This window comes from Phocoena sinus, chromosome 8, assembly GCF_008692025.1.
Source record: "Phocoena sinus isolate mPhoSin1 chromosome 8, mPhoSin1.pri, whole genome shotgun sequence".
NCBI classification, from domain to species: domain Eukaryota; kingdom Metazoa; phylum Chordata; class Mammalia; order Artiodactyla; family Phocoenidae; genus Phocoena; species Phocoena sinus.
The window spans coordinates 103,532,344-103,552,950 of record NC_045770.1 but is presented as its reverse complement, the minus strand read 5'-3'; the positions used below and the strand labels follow the sequence as shown (position 1 = coordinate 103,552,950).

The 20,607-nt window shown below is 58.8% G+C and overlaps 2 protein-coding genes across 2 annotated transcripts; both read left to right on the top strand.

Moving 5' to 3' along the window:
* The first annotated feature begins 119 nt into the window (after positions 1–119).
* Positions 120–15,879, top strand: MAP3K11 (mitogen-activated protein kinase kinase kinase 11). Its single transcript, XM_032639168.1, has 11 exons — positions 120–199; positions 452–1,749; positions 6,406–6,586; positions 6,775–6,923; positions 7,029–7,204; positions 7,344–7,587; positions 8,090–8,203; positions 8,883–9,018; positions 9,111–9,202; positions 14,017–14,424; positions 15,014–15,879. The coding sequence occupies exons 2-11, from the start codon at positions 1,011–1,013 to the stop codon at positions 15,349–15,351; spliced, it is 2,577 nt and encodes an 858-aa protein (XP_032495059.1). The 5' UTR covers positions 120–199; positions 452–1,010; the 3' UTR covers positions 15,352–15,879.
* A 1,559-nt stretch (positions 15,880–17,438) lies between these two features.
* Positions 17,439–20,543, top strand: KCNK7 (potassium two pore domain channel subfamily K member 7). Its single transcript, XM_032640021.1, has 3 exons — positions 17,439–17,759; positions 19,450–19,848; positions 20,092–20,543. The coding sequence occupies exons 1-3, from the start codon at positions 17,441–17,443 to the stop codon at positions 20,295–20,297; spliced, it is 924 nt and encodes a 307-aa protein (XP_032495912.1). The 5' UTR covers positions 17,439–17,440; the 3' UTR covers positions 20,298–20,543.
* Positions 20,544–20,607: the final 64 nt, after the last annotated feature.

Here is a 20,607-nt window from a genome sequence, read left to right as displayed (position 1 = left end):
GAGGGAAAGAGGAGAGCCTTAGACAACTCGTTCCAAGAGCTCGAGGTGCAGCCAGTTCCGTCCTCCTTGTCTTACGCACCCCCATCCCACTAGCTCTGCAAAGCTGAGCTTCAGGCCCCAGTTTCACATACGAAGAGAATGAGGCGCAGAGAGGATGGGTCACACAGCCCTGCAACTTCGGAGCCAAGACCAAACTCGGGTTTGCCCCTCTCCCAAGCCCGGTTCTTTGCCCCAATTTTGCTGATGCGGATGTAGAGAGTGGGGATGGCCCGTCCTTAGTGGAAACCAACTTGGACCCTAAACCTGCTGTCATGGGGGATCGGGGCTACCCTTCCCCACCTTCTGCCTCTCATTGCCCGCCTACCCGGGAACTCCCAGGCCCAGTCGCCCCGCAGCCTCTGGGAGGGGAGCGGTGCTACCCGCCCGCGTCATCTGATGCTGTTTCCTGCAGGAGGGAGAACAGCGGAAAAAAGTGAAACTCCACCCTCCACCTCTGCCTCCCGCCCCCGGGGCCAAAGTACAAAGGGAGGAGGAAGAAGGGAACGGGGTTGGAGCCATCGGGTTGAGAGAGCCCAGCCGGGAAGAGGCAGCTTGGCCCAGCTAGAAACACTCCAGCCACCCCCTGCGCAAAGAGACCCAGCCGGAGTCCAGGCGCTGCCCCTTGCTGGCCCCACCTTACACTTGGCGTGTGCCGGAGCCAGACTCCCAGGACTGCTCCAGACTGAGGGACGCCCGGGCCCCTCTGTGCCAGCCATGGTGAGACGCCGGAGGCCCCGGGGGCCCACCCCCCGAGCCTGACCACACTGCCCTAGGTCGCCTTCCCCCGGAAGCCCGAGATGCGGGGGGCCGGGAGGCGACACTCCTGGCTCCCCAGAGAGGCGTGGGTCTGGGGCTGAGGGCCAGGGCCCGGATGCCCAGGTTCCGGGACTAGGGCCTCGGCAGTCAGCAAGGGTGGGGACCAGGGGCATCCAGGGAAGGTCCCCCACACCCACCAACGCCAGCTCCCAGCCATGGAGCCCTTGAAGAACCTCTTCCTCAAGAGCCCGCTGGGGTCATGGAACAGCGGTGGCAGTGGGGGCAGTGGGGGCGGCGGCGGAGGTTGGCCAGAGGGATCCCCGAAGGCGGCAGCTTATGCCAACCCTGTGTGGACAGCCCTGTTTGACTACGAGCCCAATGGGCAGGACGAGCTGGCCCTGCGGAAGGGCGACCGTGTGGAGGTGCTGTCCCGGGATGCAGCTATCTCAGGCGATGAGGGCTGGTGGGCGGGCCAGGTGGGAGGCCAGGTGGGCATCTTTCCGTCCAACTATGTGTCTCGGGGCGGCGGTCCGCCCCCCTGCGAGATGGCCAGCTTCCAGGAGCTGCGGCTGGAGGAGGTGATCGGCATCGGTGGCTTCGGAAAGGTCTATCGCGGCAGCTGGCGCGGCGAGCTGGTGGCTGTGAAGGCAGCTCGCCAGGACCCCGATGAAGACATCAGCGTGACAGCTGAGAGCGTGCGACAGGAGGCCCGGCTTTTCGCCATGCTGGCACACCCCAACATCATTGCCCTCAAGGCCGTGTGCCTGGAGGAGCCCAACCTGTGCCTGGTGATGGAGTATGCTGCCGGCGGGCCCCTCAGCCGTGCCCTGGCTGGGCGGCGTGTGCCCCCCCATGTGCTCGTCAACTGGGCCGTGCAAATTGCTCGTGGGATGCACTACCTGCACTGCGAGGCCCTGGTGCCTGTCATCCACCGAGACCTCAAGTCCAACAACAGTGAGTTTTGGGGAGCATGGGTGGAGGTTGGCATGGCCCAAGTACACACGTACTAACAACGCTTAGCTGAGCCTACCTGGGGATCTACTGGAGGCAGGAGTTGCTCCCCTAGGGGAATCTCAGTTGACCAGGGGTGCCCGTGGGCTCACACTAGCCCCAAAGCAGGAGTTCCAGGCACCCAACAGAGTCCTTCATGCCCCATCCCCAAAAAGAGTCCTTGATCCCAGCTCACAGCTGCCAAGTTAAAAAAATTGGAACCTCTCACATGGACCATAAGCAGCTTGCCTAACCGTGGCCACTACCTCAAGGAAGGAGGAGTGCTGGATGCTGGCACCCCCTCATCTTCAGGGAACTCCCCTGAAGTTCACCGTTGTCCTGTTGGTGCCTCCTCCCCCCTCCACTTGTGGTGGGCAGCTCCTCCAGAACAGAAATCTCAAAGGGGGAAAAACCACCCTCTTCCCCTGCCCCGTGGTGGTCAAAGCTGGGGCCAGGGATGGAATTCTGGCCCCACCCCTTCCCCCCTGGCTGCATGATCTCTAGCTGGTTATTTCAACTCAGAACCTCGATTTCAGATTCTGTAAAAAGGGAGTGATCGGGAGGGTGAAACGGCTTAACAGGCTGGGCATCCGATGCCCGGCACACAGTGGGTCCTCAGCCACGGGGTCCTCAGCTGGATCACCAAGAGGGCTTTGCCTGGAATCAGCACTTGGGAGTGGGCGTGGCGGGGCTAAGAAAGACTCAAGCGGTAAGGCACTCCATCTCCAGCCATTTCAGGTCCTACACACTGCCCAGCCTGGGCCCAAGACAAGCAAGTGGCAGGTTTGGAGGGCTTTCTGAAGCAGACGAGCTTCACACCAAGCCCAAAGCAGGGAGTGTTCAGAAAGGTACCCAGTTGGATGCAGGGCCTGACAAGAGCAAAGGCAAGGAGGCAGGCCGCAGCACTGTAGTGGGTACCTGGGCTGAGCCTGCTGGGGGCTGAGGTGCAGCTGTAGAGCAAAAGGAAGGGCCGGTGAGGTCACTGCAGAGGCACGGGTGGCTCTTGGAGGGGTGAGCATGGATATTTTGAGGCCCCTGGCCTGGGCTGAGCATGGATAAGCGGCTTGTGGGGAGCAGAACACCAGGGCCCAGTGATATCCAAGTCCTTGCCAGGGCCAGAGGGGCCTGGGGAGGCCTGCCAGCGACCCCACCCACTCCTCTCGTCCACAGTAGGGGGCAGATCCCACCTCTCAGCCTCCCTCCTGGGCCCTAGCCATCTAGGGACCCCCACTCCCTGCCCCAGCCTGAGGGGGATTCCCCGAAGGCCTGGGGGGAGGGGACTCCCGTCTTCTGTTTTTCCTCCAGTTTTCTTTCCAGAAAAAATGGAACAATAGCCCAGGCTCCTGCTCCCCACCCTCCCCACCGCTTCCTGCGTTTCCTGCTGCCCCTGGGCCGGCTTCCTGCCCCTGCTCCAGCCTCTGCTCTCTCCCCAGCCCAGCTGCCTGCAGGGGAGGAAAGAGCTGGGGGTAGGGGGTTTGTGGGAGAGGAAGGAGCCAGGGATTGCGCCCCTACTCCCCCCCAGTTCCCTCCCAGAGTCTGGGTGGTGGTGAAAGGCAGGCAGGGTACCCTTAGCCTTGCTGAGCCTGGCCTCCCACCTCGCAGACCCCAGTTCTAGGCCCAGGCTGCTGTCTGCGGCATTGGCGGGGGGAGTCCCTGGGATGGGGGGGGTGCAGGCAGGAAACAATGGCGTGATTTTCCTGGACAATGGGGGCCTTGTGAGGAAGCCTGGCAGGGAGAGGAGGGGGAATTCTCTAGGCCCACGAGTCACAGGACTGACCAGCCAGCCCAGCCTGGGCCTGACCTCTCCCAATTCTCCACCAAAGGACCCCCGCCCCCATTGGAGACCTGAGCCAGGCCTCCCAGAAAGGAGAAGTAGGGACCATGGGAGGGAAGCGGAAGAGGCGTAAGCTGCCTAGGCCACTCCCAAGCTTCACAGAGGCAGCCCAGGAAGGGGGCTGGGGGCCAGGTCCCTTTCAGAGGCCAGGGAGCCCTAAGGGGATGCTGGGAGGGGGATCTCTAGCCCCTTCTCCTCTGAGTGACCCCTGACCGCCCCATCCCCAAGGTCTACATCAGACACCAGAAGAGCAACTTGGGTTGTAACAAATTCAAGGCACTTGGAGAAAAGCAGGGGACACGGAGGTGAGGATAAGGCTTCACAGGTGTCAGGTCAAGCTGGGGGGTAGGAGGCGGCAGAAAGGCCACCAGTAGAAAGAAGTCCTGAGACTTTGAGTGAGTTGCTGCCCCTCTCTGGACTTCAGATTACCTGACCAAAAAAGGGAGGCTGGCCTCCCAGCTTGAGATACTGGCGCAGAAGGTGGTTCATCGGTCTGTGAGGTACCACAAGTGGCTAGAGACCCGACTGAGAAGCAGCCGTCAAGAGGATGGGTGGGTCCTGGCACCAGAGGAGGCAGGAGTCCCTCCCCCCAGCCCCAGTACATGGATCCCTTTGCCTGGTCCCTCTCCAGCTGCCTGCCCCAGCCTGCTGCGGCTCTTCTCTGGAATGAACTTTCGCAGAGCTTACTGAATGGTCCAGTTCTGAGTCTTCAGCAGCCGGGCCGGAGGCTGTTGTGAAGCTGGGAGTAAGATGTTAGAGGTTGGAGGAGAAAGTCAATCTGAGAGAGATTAGCAGCAGAATCTTTAGGACAACTGTCAGATCCTGCGCTAAAGCTTTAAGAAGCGTGATCTCGCTGGACTTGCCTGGCGGCTCAGTGGTTAAGACTCTGCGCTTCCTCTCTACAGGTGGCACGGGTTCCATCCCTGGCTGGGGAACTAGGTTCCCACATGCCGCTTGGTGCCGCCAAAAAAAAAAAAAGGTGATCTTGTTTAATACTCATGATGACCCTCTGAGGTGGGTTTTGTCGTCATGCCTAGCTTTAACTGTTCAGTACTCAGCCCCAGTTTGGCTAAGAGGAGAAGGTAGATTGCAGGATCATTCTCTGAATTTTGAGAAATTGTGGGAAGATTTGCCAGGCACGGTGGAAGGATGAAGATGGTTGTTGAGGGTATAAAGACATCAGGTAGGGCAGCTGATAGGCAGCTGGATCGACTTCTGAACTGGAGTTCCCAATGTGGGAGATGCCAGTGAGGAGCGGGCAGCTGGCACCTGGGAGAGTCCAGGACAGCCTGGGGGCAGTGGGCCAAGGTCAAGGGGAAGCCAGGCTCTGAGGAACGCCAGCATTGAAAAGGCTAAGGGTGGGGAGGCCCTGAAGGAAACAGCCAAAGCAGCCAGAGGTCCTGGGAGCCAAGGACAGCAGGGAGGGGTTGAGCAGCAGTGCCAGATGCCCCCAGGAGGCCCAGAGAGCTCGGCCAGCAGCAGGATCAGGGGTTGTGGCTTTAGACCTAGAAAAGCAAATACCCTGCTTCTGTCACCTCCTCTGAGAAGTCTTCCCTGACTCGCCGGGCTGTATTAGGTGCCTGTGTCCTCTGCCCCCACTATGGTGCTGTCACTCTGGGCAGGATTGCTGAGAGGTGTGCCCTGAAAGGATGTGTGTTCAGAAATGTCATTGGCTTGGATGTCACTTCTCTACAATGCAGTTGGCTATAACCAGAAAAGTAGAGAGGCCTCTTCAGAACCTTGAAAATTCTATAATTTTGTCCTCTTTTGATTCCTCTAAAACTTCTCTCCTTTGAGCCATGCTTTTCCTGGTGAGAGATTTGCAAGCTGCTGCTTCTCCTCTCTGTACAGAGTATGGTGGCCCCATTTGGGACAAAGCCATCAGCCCTTGCCACGTCTATCCACTACTACATTTGTCCCAAACTCCTTTCTAGCCAAGAACCACCACTTTCTTAGACCCCTTTCTCTCTCTTCACATCCAGCTGCATCAGTGGATATCTTTTGGAATCTTTCCCCTGGGAGCGGCTGCGCTAGCCATAATGGGACATGGACACCAGGGGTCTGTAGTGCCTGCTGGGCTTCCTTTCTCACAAGGGGGTTCCCTCCTGCTCCCCACCCCGAGGCAGGTTCTGATTCACACTCCTGCCTCAGCAAAATGACAAGACACAGGTTTCTCTTGAAATCAAAGTTACAAATGCTGAGAGGCTGCCATATTGCCCACTTCTTTCTTTCTTTTTTTTTTTTGGCCACACCGTGGCATGCGGGATATTAGTTCCCCAACCAGGGATTGAACCATGCCTTCTGCAGTGGAAGCGTGGAGTCTTAACCACTGGACCACCAGGAAGGTCCCCATATTGCCCATTTCTATTCCGTGCAGTGTTAGGAGAAAGTTAGAGCACTGGCTTTGGAAGCACACAGACCAGGTCGTGGCATCTGCTTTATTTGCGTATGCCCTAGGTTAAATCAAATTATTGCTCAGTTTCCTTTTCTGCAAAATGGGGATAATGATGTCTACCTCATAGACTTTTTTTTTTGTGAGTGCTAATGCTGCGTGTAAAATGCCTGGCCTCTGGTAACCCCTTGGTAAATGTTTCCCAGCCTTGTGCTTATTGTCTGATTCTACCCCAACCCCAGCTATGAGCTCTCCAGGGCAAGATTGAGACCAGTTCACCTCGGTGCCCCCAGTACCCAGCCTGGATGTCTGTCAGATGACAGTTTGCTCCCAGCTCCTCCCTTGTCCCCACCACCTGAGCCTGGAGCACCACAGCCCTTCCTCTCTTCCCCAGTTCTGCTGCTGCAGCCCATTGAAGGTGACGACATGGAGCACAAGACCCTGAAGATCACTGACTTCGGCCTGGCCCGCGAGTGGCACAAAACCACACAAATGAGTGCTGCAGGCACCTACGCCTGGATGGCTCCTGAGGTTATCAAGGCCTCCACCTTCTCTAAGGGCAGCGATGTCTGGAGGTGCGGCTGGGTGGAGGCTGGACAGATATGGGGCTGCAGAGGGCAGAGGTGGCTGCCAAAATCCAGGGCTGGGCAGACAAGCAGAGCCCAGAGGGAGGGACACAGACCACTGAGCTCTTGGTTGCCTTAGGATGAAATGGCAACGAATAAGTAGAGGAGGGGACATAGACCCTTTGTCTCACCCACAGTTTTGGGGTGCTCCTGTGGGAACTGCTGACTGGGGAGGTGCCCTACCGTGGCATCGACTGCCTTGCTGTAGCCTATGGAGTGGCCGTTAACAAGCTCACACTGCCCATCCCATCCACCTGCCCCGAGCCCTTCGCACAGCTCATGGCCGGTAAGGGGATGGGGCAGGAGGGTGAGGGGCAGAGCTCCTTGGCCCAGGACATATCCACTCACAGACCCCTTCTTATCCTGTCCCCCCTCCACTCCGTTTCCCCAGATTGCTGGGCGCAGGATCCCCACCGCAGGCCCGACTTCGCCTCCATCCTTCAGCAGTTGGAGGCACTAGAGGCGCAGGTCCTGCGGGAAATGCCTCGGGACTCCTTCCATTCCATGCAGGAAGGCTGGAAGCGCGAGATCCAAGGCCTCTTTGACGAGCTGCGGGCCAAAGAAAAGGTGGGAGGAGTCGGGGTCCCAGGGTTGGAAGGGGACGCCGGGAAGGAATGTCTCCCCGGTTTCCATGGGGCAGAAGGTCGGGGTGAGCGTCTGAGACCGTACCCGACTGACTCCACCGCCTCCATTGTCCCGGGCACAGGAACTACTGAGCCGCGAGGAGGAGCTGACCCGCGCGGCGCGTGAGCAGCGGTCACAGGCAGAGCAGCTGCGGCGTCGCGAGCACCTGCTGGCCCAGTGGGAGCTGGAGGTGTTCGAGCGCGAGTTGACACTTCTATTGCAGCAAGTTGATCGCGAACGGCCACACGTTCGCCGCCGCCGCGGAACCTTCAAGCGCAGCAAACTCCGAGCGCGCGACGGCGGCGAGCGCATCAGCATGCCGCTCGGTAAGGGGCGGGCCCCAGCACGGCGCCCGCCATTGGCTTCGTGGGCGGAGGGGTGCGGTCAGGCGGGTGCGCTGGCCACACCGGGATTGGTCTAGGGCGTTGGTGGGTGGGCCTGTAAGACGAGGCTGGAAGGGGAGGGGCCAGGAGTGTGTTTTCGTTTGTGGGCGGGTTTTGGCGGGAATATTTGCATGTCGGCCTGGGAGTGGCTACGGCCGGGAAGGGGCGGGGCTCATGAAAGTTCTGAGAAAGCCGAGGGAGTGGGGTGGGCCGCCTCCTGGGAATCTCCGACTCCGCTGCGCTTCTCCGCGTAAGAGGTCTGCTTTCCTTACGGAGAGCCTGGGGCCCAGGAAGGCAGTGAGGCCGACCCCAGTCACCCAGCCACTGTGCCAGGCCCTGTTCCAGCACTGCCTGCGTGGCCTGGGAACTGCCGAGGGGCCCTGCGGGTTAGGATCCAGTCTCTCCTTCACCACAAACCTGCGCCCTGCTTCCCCCCCAACCCCAGACTTCAAACACCGCATCACCGTGCAGGCCTCTCCCGGCCTGGACAGGAGGAGAAACGTCTTCGAGGTCGGGGCTGGGGACTCGCCCACCTTCCCCCGGTTCCGGGCCATCCAGTGTAAGAAACTTCGCCTCCCCTTGCCCATGCCCTTACCCCCAGACCTTATCCTTTTGTCAGTCAAACCTTATCCTTGCAAGTAGATCCCACACACTGTCTCCTCCTCTTCCCCCCTGCTCCCAGGCGCCCTCCCCTGTCTAAACTGGTACCTCTAAGTTCCCCAAGCAGCATGCATTTTACAACTTTTTTCAGTCTAGCAATTGTATGACACTATGTCCCATTCATTTTCCTAAACACTTTGCTAATATTAATTCCTCACGAAGACCCTGTGAGGTAGATGTCCTTGTTATTATATAAGTTTTACTGATGAGAAAAGTGAGAAAAGTAACTGCCTAACGTTGCACAGCTAGCAAGTGGCAGAGTCAGAATTCAAACCCACGCAGTTTGCTGTAGTGGCTCTACTAACTACTAGGCAGCAAATGCCGGGTGAAGAAAGACTAGATGAGATGCCTCACTGCCAGTCCCAGGACCCCACACCCACCTACCCCAGTTCTGTTCAGATTCTCTGTGGCCCAAAGCTCACCCTGGGAATGGGATGGGGCCCAGCCTGACCCACACCCCACCCCAATCCTCCAATAAGTTGCCCCTGGAGCTTGATTCTCATGATGGGAGGACAAGGATCAGCGTTCTTGACCTCAGTTCAGACTCCTTCCATTCCCCCCCCCCCCGCCCGCCACAGTGGAGCCTGCAGAACCAGGCCAGGCGTGGGGCCGACAGTCCCCAAGACGTCTAGAGGATTCAAGCAATGGAGAGCGGCGAGCATGCTGGGCCTGGGGGCCCAGTTCCCCCAAGCCCGGAGAAGCCCAGAACGGGAGGTGAGTGCCTGAGTGCCACCCACCGAGTGTCTTCTACCTCCCAACAGTCCTGAGATTCACGAAGCACAACTCCCCTCTCGTCCCCTCACCAGGAGAAGGTCCCGCATGGACGAAGCCACGTGGTACCTGGATTCAGATGACTCATCCCCCTTAGGATCTCCTTCCACACCCCCCATGCTCAATGGTGAGTGGCCTTGTCTCCCCCCAGCAGACTGTTGCTGCACTCCTCTGGGTCCTGTGGGCAGGCTACAAGAAGCCAGCCTGCAAGGCAGGCCATTCCTAGAACCCAGGTCTGACCCATCAGCCCACAACTGAGCTGGATCCAGCCTAGGCCTCAGGGACCCTATTCAGGGCTGGCCTGCAAGAGGGCTCTCCTCTGGCCCTGTGGCAGCTGCTGTGTCCTCAGCAAGCTCTAGGGAAGACAGGAAAACCAGGAACGGTGCCCTGCATTTGGGACCCAGGGGAAGCTGGGCCGAGAGAAGAGAAGGAAACTGTGCATGTGGGGTGGAGCTAGAAAAGTGGCTGCCACACTGTGCTTCTCAGAGCCCCTTCTGGGGAGCCTGTAGGTGGAGAAGAGGATAAGAAATCTGAACGGGTGGGGATCTAGGGCCGACTCACTGCATCTGGGGCAGTTCTGGACTTTTCTGTTTTCCATAATGGCAATAGCACTTACTGTGTGTCAGGCATTCCATCCAAGCAACAATCTCATGAGGGATTATTATACCCATTTGAGAGATGAGAAAACAGAGGCTCTGCGAGGTAAAGTAATCTGCCTAAATCCCCCAGCTAAGGATTTGAACCCAGGGAGACTTTGACTCTCATGCTCGTAGTGAGCTTTCCCAGAAACTTTCACTTGAAGAAAGGGTTTCTCACATACAAACTACTTGGGAAGCTAGGAGGTTAGCAGAAACTGGGACTCCTGTGTCAGAGGGACAAGGGCTCAGCTCAGCACTGCCCAGCATTGGCAGGGACTAGAAAGTTGCAGCCTCCCTTGCCCGTGGGTCCCTTTAGAGCCCCCAGCTGTACCTGCTTCTCGCAGCCAGAATATAGGACCTGGCTTAACTGTTATCAGACCAGGGTCCTATTCAGCAAACAAGTTAGACTCACTCCTCTCACCCCACCCAGCGTGTCACCTCCACCATTACCTGAGCTACATTTCACCCAGCAAACGTTTATTGGGTCCTTCCTATGTGCCATTTTATAGAGGAGGAAACTGAGGCACAGAGAGGTTAAGTGGTTTGAAATAGGGCATACAGCAGAACAGGGATTTGAGCCCAGGTCTGACTCCGGAGGCAGGGCCCTGGAGCCCCGTCTGCCACACCATTTTCTGCTCCAGCAGTTGCATTGCCCCAAGCTAGCTGTGCTACAGGCACTGAACTGGGAATTGGAAGGCCAAGGGGGCTGCTCGTAGCCACCTGCTCTAGAACGCCCCAGGCCAGAAGGGTCAGTGGAGAACTTGAGGTCCTGTCAACCTGGGTGTGTAGTCTGAAGGAGCCCCTGACCATATTCTGCAGATCCATTTGGCCTTACTCTCCCTGAGCTCCCAGGAGCAGGGACACAATGGCCTGGACCCCATCTTTCTCTGGCTTACCCTCTTACCTAAAAGGATATCACCTGTCCCAGCCCAGCTGCTGGCTGAGCACTTGGTTCCCCTCGTGCAAGCCCACCCTCCAGCCATCTTGGGCCCACCCACGAGTGCGTGACCTTGACCTCCCAACCACCCACAGAGTGAAAAACCTGGCTAAGAATCAAAGACCCTGTGAGATTGTCCCAGGCATTAGCCACACCACCGGGGAGCCCCAGCTCCCACCCCTTGTCCGCACCTGGGTGTTCTGGCCCCTGGGGAACTGGTTGCAATGAGGGGCAGATTGGTGGGCGCTGTCAGCCTGCACTGACAGCAACTGCCGCGTGAAGCTTGTTGCCCTGGAGCCGCTAACTACCACGTGGCCGTGTCCTCTCTGTGAGGCCCCTCAAAAGCGATTCACCTTCATCTCGGGGTCAAGCATGTTTTTTGTCTTTCTCCTTAACGACAGGGTTGCCAACTCTTACTGCCAGGGAGCTTAGAGGCAAATTAAAATCCTTGCCGAGTTACCTGGGGCAAGTCGCTTACTTTTGGGAACCTCGGTTTTTCAGAATATCGGCCTCAGGAACTTCTTTCCATTCTTAGTTTGTGTGCTGACCTCCAGCTTCACTTCACTTTGTTCCATTTTTCTTGCCTGTTTTAAACATGTTTTTCCCCTGTTCTGTTTAAACTCACTGTAAATGATCAGTTTCCTCACCTGTAAAGTAGCGTAACAGCAGTCACCTTACATGGTTGTCACAAGGATTGTAAGAATGGACTCTTCCATCAAACATGTATTGACATATATTATGAGCCAGGCATCAGTGTGCTAGAGATCAACACTGCCCTGACCTTGGGGAGGGCCTAGTCTGGTGGAAAAGCAGACTCAGAAGTAAACAAGGACAGTAGGGAGTAGTACGTGGTGGGGCGAGGGCTGTACAAGGCATAACGTGAGTAAGAACCGCACAGGTTACAGGGGATTCTGGCAAAGCTTCTAAACGAGGAAAAACCTTGTTTTCCTCTCCATTCTACTCACTTCACTTCTGACACCAGATGCCTGGGGGTTTTCCCCACACCAACCAGTTCTGGGACACCAGCTGGGGGTCCTACAATCCAATCCAATTCTAACACTGCCTACCTGGAGTTAGTTTGTGTCAGACCCCACAGGTTAAGGGTTCAGGCCCACAGGACTGCTCCTCCCCACTTCAGACACCAGTTGTAAGTTCGGGTTGTCACCTGTGCTCCCCACCAACCAGCTATAAATCAGAGATCCCCACGACCCCCTCCTCAGATCTGATAATTTGCTAGAACAGCTCACAAAGCTCAGGAAAGCCATTTACTTACTAGATTACCAGTTTATTAAAAAGGTTACAGGTCAAGAACAACCAGATGAAAGAGATGTGTAGGGCAGAGTATGTGGGAGGACACAGAGTTTCCACGCCCTCTCCAGGCACGCTACTTTCCCAGCACCTCCACTGGTTCACCAACCCAGAAGTTCTTGGAACCCTTTGGCTGGGTTTTTATGGAGGCTTCATTACATGGACATGATTGATTGCTTAAATTCTTGGCCATTGGTGATGGGATTCAATCTCTAGCTCCTCCCCTCCCCAGTGCAGGTGGAGGCTGAAAGTTCCAACCTTCTAATCATATAGTTCGTTCCCTTGGCAACCAGACCCCATCCTTAGCAGCTTTCCAAAAATGACTGCATCAATATGAACTCAGATGTGGTTAAAAGAGCTCCTTATGAATAACAAAAGGCCCTCCTTTCACCTTTATCATTCTAACACTTAGGAAATTCCAAGGGTTTGGGGAGTTCTGTACCAGGTATGAGATGAAGACAAAATATATACTTTTTTATAAATCAGAATGTCACAGCTTCACAGAGGACGTGACATCTCAGCTGGGTCTTGAGTGGTAAATAAGGGATCACTGAGAGCCGAGGTGGGGAAGGTGTGCTGAGCGGAGGGAATAGTGTGTGTACAGCCGTGGGGCCCACCACACCTGAGTAAGAGGTTAGGAACTCAGAGGGAGAGTTCAGAGCCAGGGACTCACAGGCCTGAAGCAGCAAGTGGGGTCCAGGCCTGCATTCCCTCGGTCCGTGGAGCCCAGTGCAGCCCCAGCACATGGGCCAGCAGATGTTTGTTGAATGAATGAGTGAAGCTGGAAAGGCAGGCAGGAGCCAGTTCAGGAAGGGCCTGGAAATTGATGGGGGACTTTTGAAGCAGACGTGTCTTTAGCAGATTTGCATTTTAGAAGGCAGTGGTCACTGCAGGGGTGGGGTGGGGTGGGGGGATAAGAGTCAGAGAGATGGGGGGAATTCCCTGGCGGTCCAGTGGTTAGGACCCTTTGCTCTCACTGGCAAGGGCGCGGGTTCAGTCCCTGGTTAGGGAACTAAGATCCCGCAAACTGCATGGTGTGGCCAAAAAAAAAGAGAAAGATGGGGTAAGGGTTGTGGCTGAGGACAGGGACCCCAAGCAAAGTCCTGGTTCATAGCAGAAACTCACTTTTCCCAGCTTTGCATTTCTTCCTCTGGACACCCAGCCCAGCGCTCCACTCCAGGCAGGCCCAAGGAAGAGAGAGAAGGTTTTGAAACCCAGACAAGGAGCTTAGACTTTCTTCTAGTGGCAGTGGAAAGCCATGGCAGGTTCTAGAGCTAAGGAGGACCTGACAAAATTGGGGTTTGTGGGAGGCCATCACAGACTGCCCTACGTCCTCAATGACAGGTTCCCCAGACCCACCCGTGGAGTCGGGCCAACCCTAGGCCCACAGGTTAGGACACAGATATCCTGAAATCCAGGGCAGTTCAGGCTTAGCTGAGTCCTTAACCTCTCCAAGCCTGGGCCATGAGGATCAGACAACATAATGCCCCTAAATCATTCAGCTCAGGCCTGACGCAAACAGCTCATCTCTCTGAGCCTCAACTTCCTCATTTCTGGAATAGGGACAGTGATGTGTGCCTCTCAGGGCTGTTGTGTACATTGGAATTGACCTGTGTGCTACCGCTGGAGGGGGGTGGGCGAGCAGAAGGACCAGGGCTGCCCAGCCAGGAAGGAGGTGGGCGCAGAGCACAGGTCCCAGACCTGTCCCCGGACCCCTCCGGATATCCACTGAGGCCACTGAGGCCCCGATCTGGCCTCAGCTTGCTTGCTGGTGGATCCCCTGCCTGCCCTCCAGCCCACCCTCCATCTCTGGGCTCCAGGGCACCTGGTTGCCTCCCAGGCTTTGCTCCTGCTGGTTCCTCAGACTGCGATGCCCACCCCACCCTGCCCCGCCCCGCCCCGCCCCTTCTGAAAGGCCAGAAAGTGTGTCTGCTGGGGGAGGCGCGGCGGCCTGGGAGGAGTTGGGCTGGCTGTCAGAGGGGAGCAGAAGCCAGTCCTTGCTCCAGGGCCGCCGAGGGGTCCCCCCGAAGTCGGCCTAAGCTGTGTACCCGTCACCAGGTAACCCCCCGCGGCCGAGCCCGGAGCCCGAGGAGCCGCGGCGGCCGGGCCCGGCGGAGCGCGGCAGCGGCTCCGGGACGCCCAAGCTGATCCAGCGCGCGTTGCTGCGCGGCACCGCCCTGCTCGCCTCGCTGGGCCTCGGCCGCGACCTGCAGCCCCCGGGGGGACCGGGCCGCGAGCGCGGGGAGCCCCCGCCAACGCCCCGCGCCCCGCTGCCCACGCCGTCCTCCGCCGAGCCGCCCACCTCCCCGCTCATCCGCTTCTCCCCCGAGATGACGGACGCCCAGGCCTCCCCGCTGAGCCCCGACGCCCCCGGCTCGCCCTCCCCCGCGCCCCTGCTGCTGGAACTGGGTGTCCCCGCCGGCCAGCCATCAGCCAAGAGTCCCCGGCGCGAAGAGGAGAGGCGCGGTGAGTGGCCTCTGCCTGGTGACAGAGGGGAGGAGGGGCGGGTGGGGACGTGCAGGGCAGTACAGCCGGGGCCACAGCTGTCTGCTGGACTCCAGACCGCCCCCTCAGGGCGATGAGGATGCACCATAGGGAACTGAGTTCCCCGTTCAGCCATCCATTGCGGGGGAGGGGGGGCGGGCAGGGGCCAGGCCAGGCCAGTTGTGAGATAATAGAAATAATGAAGATGATGACGCTAGCGAACTCCTACAGGTTGCTTACTTGTGCCGGGCACTGTTCCTAGTGCTTTACAGAGGTTGCCTCATTCAGTTATGGAAACAAGGCTGTGAACCAGGTACTCTGGTTATACCTGTTTTTCAGATGAAATATCAGGGGACTCCAGGCTCCCACTAGTAAGTGGCCGAGCTGGGACCCAAGCCCAGGCTACGTAGTAAACAGATGCGCCACCAAGCATGAAGGGCCATGGAAGCTATGAGTCCCGTAACTCACTGTACAGATCAGGAAACTGAGGCCCGGAGCAGGGCAGTGCCTCCTGGGGAAACCCAGGAGTTGGTGACTGCCTGACCTCGGCCCTCTCCCCATCCCTTCACAGGAAGCGCCGTCTCGCCCCCACCAGGGATATCACGCTCCGCTCCTGGCACCCCAGGTACCCCACGCTCGCCGCCTCTGGGCCTCATCAGTCGACCTCGGCCCTCACCCCTTCGCAGCCGCATCGACCCGTGGAGCTTTGTGTCAGCCGGGCCACGGCCTTCACCCCTGCCCTCGCCACAGCCTGCACCCCGCCGGGCACCCTGGACCTTGTTCCCAGACTCAGACCCCTTCTGGGACTCTCCACCCGCCAACCCCTTCCGAGGGGGCCCTCAGGACTGCCGGGCACAGACCAAAGACGTGGGTGCCCAGGCCCCGTGGGCGCCAGAGGCAGGGCCCTGAGTGGGCCGGGCTGCTCCCCACGTGCCCACCACCCTCCAGGAGCCTCAGCATACACTGGAATAGGAGCCGGTCATGCCTCTGTAGCTGCCTTGGTCTCGCCCAGGGACCCCGCCCCCTCTGGTGGTCAGGAACACTACACTGCACAGGAAGCCTTCACACTGGACGGGGGGCCTGCACCCCCCACACCCGCAACGCGCAGGTCCCCCGACTTACCTGCCCCACTGGGGCCCAGCACTGTGCCCAGCTGGTTGGGAGGACCAGAGCCTGACTCAGGGAATTGCCCCCGGGGGTGGTGCAGGGAGGAGGGGAGGTGCAGGGGAGAGGGGCCGGCCTTAGCTGTCACCAGCACTTTTGACCAAGTCCTGCTACTGTGGCCCCTGCCCCAGGGCTTCGTGCCTGGGCCCCCCTGCCCCGGGGGTCATTTGGGGCCAGGGCTCTCTGGGTGCCTTCCTGCTGCCCCGGCCAGGGTTGGGGCCATGGCCTCGGGATCCAATGAAGCCAAATAAACTCCCCAAGCTGTCTCCCCAAGCACAGCCTGTCACTTTCTTGGAGGTAACTAGGGGATCCAAACCATCACATGACCCTGGGGACCTCATGCCCTCAGCATGGGCCTAGGCTGGGACGCTCTGCACCACATCCCTCTCCTGGGATCAAGTCCGCTTCATCACCAGGCATTCAAGGCTCTTCTCAGCCTCCCTGGCACCCACACACTCGGGCCTCACCCATCTTCTCCCACCCTCACTAAGCCTTTCCCGCCATTTCAAGCAACTGTGTTTGCTCTGATTCTTCCTGTTGCTGGGTGGTCCCGGCTCATCCTTAAGGCCCAGCAACAGCATCACCTCCCCTGGGATGCCCTCCCAGCCGTGCTGCTCCCACCCCAGGCAGCTCGCTGAACTCAGGAGCCCACAGCCCACTGGGTGGCGTCTTGGTGGTTTGCCCTGGGTTTGTTTCTATCCCGTGGTCTGGATACAAGAGGGGGCCCCCACCCTGACACCTGGCTCCACTCAGGCTTCTCTTAATGCCATGGGGTTCTGCGGACTACCCCTCCCACACCACGCTGTAGGGCAGGGGACCCTGGGCTCAGCCCCTCCATGGTTTATGGGAGGCAGGGTCCAGGCTCCCTCTCCCCGTCCCCTGCGCACTCCATGGCAGCCAGACCTACTGTGACTCCAGTGTTCACCAGGGTGGGGACTCAGGAGGGCTGGGCGTGAAGGGTTCTCAGGAAGCACTGAGAGTGGAGGGAGCATCACCTGTCCAGGGAGCTCCGGGCATCCTCCACTCCTGTCCTCGCCTCACCACCCTGCCCCACCTGCCCTCTCCTACTCCACAGCCCAGGCCGCCACCTTTCCATCCGGGATGCCTGCACTAGCCCCCTCCATAGGTCCCCTGAGCCATATGTCCTCAAGGCCCTGTGTCCTGACCCCCAACTCCGCCCCACCCCAGCAGGCCCCTGTTTCTCTCACCACCCTAGCTCTTTCCCACCTGGCCTGGCCTCTTCTCTTTCCCAGCTGAAATGCCGCTCCTCAGAGGAGCCTTCCGGGTGATGGTCCCCCGGAACTCTCCCCCATCACCCGGGGCGTTTCCTTCAGGGAGCTTGTGATGATGTGAACTTGTCCTGCGTCCTTGCTAACAGGCTTCTTGTGGGAACACCAAGGAGGCAGGGACCTGGTCTGTCCTCTCCCCTAACGTCCTCTGGGTCTGGGCACCTCCTGAGCAGGTGAATGGGGTCTGTGACTGAGTGAGCTCATCCCTGAATAAACCACCACAGTGTGACTGGGAGCCGGTCAAGTTACCTCTCGGGGTCTCGCCTTCCTCCATCCCGCCCCGGACCACCGACCACCCGACCACCCAGCTTTGGCGAACTGGGCAAAAAACTTCTTGCCCCAGAAACGGGGAGGAGTTATCCAGCTCACCTCCTCGCCTCACCCTCCCAGCCCCACTCACCCCAGCTGCTGTCCCAGGCTTCCCTCCCTCGCCAGCCACCCACGCTGCACCTCCTCCCAGCCCCACCCTGCCCGGCCCCTCCCAGGTGCCTGTGGTGGAGCAGTCGGCTCCCAGGGCACCTCTGATGGACTCTGGGCGGCACACCATGGGGGCTCTGAGGCCCTGGGCCCGATATGGGCTACTGGTTGTGGCCCACCTGCTAGCCCTGGGGCTTGGGGCTGCAGTGCTCCAGGCCCTGGAGGGGCCTCCAGCACTCCATCTCCAGGCCAACCTCAGGGCCGAGCTGGCCACTTTCCAGGCCGAGTACAGGGCCTGCCTGCCACCCAGGGCACTGGAAGAACTGCTGGGCACCGCCCTGGCAGCCCAGGCCCACGGGGTTTCCAGCCTGGGCAATGGCTCCCAGGCCAGGAACTGGGATCTGCCCTCAGCCCTACTCTTCACTGCCAGCCTCCTCACCACCACAGGTAAGGCCACCAGGAGGCCGGGCAAGATGGGGCGCTTGAGGCCATTGCTACCTGGGGTCCCTGGGGGTGCAGCCCTTCCCCCAGCCCCAAAGTGCTAGACAGAGCCCAGGCCTTATTAGGCCTGTCATCACAGCTGGGGTTCCCCACACCAACACACCCCAACTAGTGCCTCAACTTCAACTGCCAGGAGGGGTGTGGGCTCCTCAGTCCCACCCCCAGGCACCCTTTGAGACCCAGGAGAGGTGCCCAGACCCTGCGGGCCTGAGGCAAGACTGGGAACATGAATTATGGGATGGATTCTTGGATGGAGGGAAATGGAGTGAACCCAGGGAATACAGGACCACCATCCCAGAAGGAGTGTGGGGGAAGGCTCCCAGGGGAGGAAGTCCCCGTGAGATGGTAGCCAAGGCAAGAGGGCACAGAGATAGACACGAAGGAATTCCTGGCAGAGGGAACAGCATGTGTGAAGGCCCAGAGGAATAAAGCAATGGGACCCACAGCCCTGGGGGGATTTGTCCTGCAAAGTGTCTGAATATTTTTTAAAGGCCATTTTCCATCTTTTTAAAAAATTATTTATTTTTGGCTGCGTTGGATCTTCGTTGGCCGTGCGCAGGCTTTCTCTAATTGCAGCAAGTGGGGGCTACTCTTCGTTGTGGTGCGCAGGCTTCTCATTGCGGTGGCTTCTCTTGCTGCAGAGCACGGGCTCTAGGTGTGTGAGCTTCAGTAGTTGTGGCACGTGGGCTTCAGTAGTTGTGGCTCACGGGCTCTAGAGCACAGGCTCAGTAGTTGTGGTGCATGGGCTTAGTTGCTCCGCAGCATGTGGGATCTTCCCAGGCCAGGGCTCAAACCTGTGTCCCCTGCCTTGGCAGGAGGACTCTTAACCATTGAGCCACCAGGGAAGCCCCATTTTCTATCTTCTTTTGGAAAAATTGGGAAAACTATTTGCACTGAGCCAGAATCCTTGTGGAGTAGAACAGGGCCTGCCCTGGGGACAGAGCACATGCTCTCCAGCCCACCCCAGTCCCCACCACTCCCTTTTGTCTTACTTCTGACTCCTCTAGGTATTTGTGTTTACAGCCCTGGACCAGCCGACCCTGTTCCCCCAGCATGCCCCGCTCTTTCACCTCTCCCTGCCTTTGCACACACTTTTCCAGCCTTGAATGCCTTCTCTCATGTGCGCTGCCTCTTTTGCAGCCCTTCGTGTCAGGTGTCCTGACTGTTTTTCCTGCCTGCCTTCCCCACTGGAGCCTGGGCAGACTCTGATTCCAGCACAAGGCCTGGCACCCAGGATAACTTGATATACCTTTAGGGAATGAAAGAAGGGGTAACATTTCACCTGGTGGGTTTGGAAGTGGGAGTCCAGGGCAGAGCTGAGCAATCTCTCAGGAAGCCAGGCTGCCTTGGGGTAGGACAGCAGCTCTCAGAACTGTCCCAGCTACAAGAGGCCTGAGGGGACTGTCTCTTTTAATCCTTTCTTGTTCCAGAAAATAAGAGTGGCCCGGTGAGGTTAAGGGACTTGAGTAGGACCCCAAGTGAATGAAGAGCAGAGCCAGACAGAGCCCCTGCCTGAACAGTTCCAGCAATCTCGGCCACCAGAGGGCAGCCTTCTACCGGAGGGAGGCTGGAGGAAGTGGGTACCCGGCAGGCATCCCACTCAGGTCCTCATTACCCATGTCTCTCTCCTCTCCAGGTTACGGCCACATGGCCCCACTATCGGCCGGTGGAAAGGCCTTCTGTGTGGTCTACACGGCCCTGGGGCTGCCCGCCTCCTTAGCACTTGTGGCTGCACTGTGCCACTGCCTGCTGCCTGTGCTCAGCCACCCGGGTGCCTGGGTAGCCACCCATTGGCAGCTGACGCCGGCCACGGCTGCGCTACTGCAGGCATCTGGATCGGGCCTGCTAGTGGCTGGAATCTTCGTGCTGCTGCCAGCACTGGTGCTGTGGGGTCTGCGGGGCGACTGCAGCCTGCTGGAGGCCATCTACTTCTGCTTCAGTTCACTCAGCACCATCGGCCTGGGGGACCTGCTGCCTGGCCATGACCATGGCCTGCATCCAGTGCTTTACTACCTTGGCCAGTTCGCACTTCTGGGTGAGTCCAGCTGCCAAGGAGCGTGACAGGGAGGAGAGGAGGGAAGAGGAGCCTGGACTACAACTCCCATAAGCCACTGGGGAGGCTGAGCCTCACGGGTTGGAAGGACCCTGCCCCAGGGCAGGGTGTGGGAGGTTTAGTCCGAAGTGCTAAGAGAATTGTGAGGGCTGGTCACTTGCTGGGAAGGGAGTGGGGAGCATCGTCAGCACCCTGAGCGCTGCCCTAGTAACCTCTCCTCCCCAGGGTACTTGCTCCTGGGGCTCCTGGCCATGCTGCTGACCGTGGAGACGTTCTTGGAGCTGCCCCAGGTCCGTGCCATGGTGAAGTTCTTCAGGTCCGGGGGCCCTCTGAACGCTGAGGACGAAGGTGGCATCCTAGGCCAGGATGAACTGGCTCTGAGCACCCTGCCACCCTCAGCAGCAGCCCCAGAACGGGCCCCAGCTTGCTGACAGATGTCAGTGATGGAGTTGAGCTCCTTTCAGGTGGAGAAGCCTGAGGGGAAGCCCTCGGGAGTGGCTGGGGAAGCCTCTGGGGGTGGGAGGGGAAGGGATGGATGTGAGGACCTCAGGGAATGTGTTAATAAAAAATAAAACGGGCAACACCGCCGACTATTTTCGTCTCCTTTCGAAATGGGACTTCCCTACAGCGATCAACAACCCAAACCCCATCATCCTTCGAAAGCAGAGTTCAAGCTTCTGGTCTCGCCTCCGCCGGCATCTGAGAACCTCAACTCCACACAGCCCCAGTAAGGATCGCAGA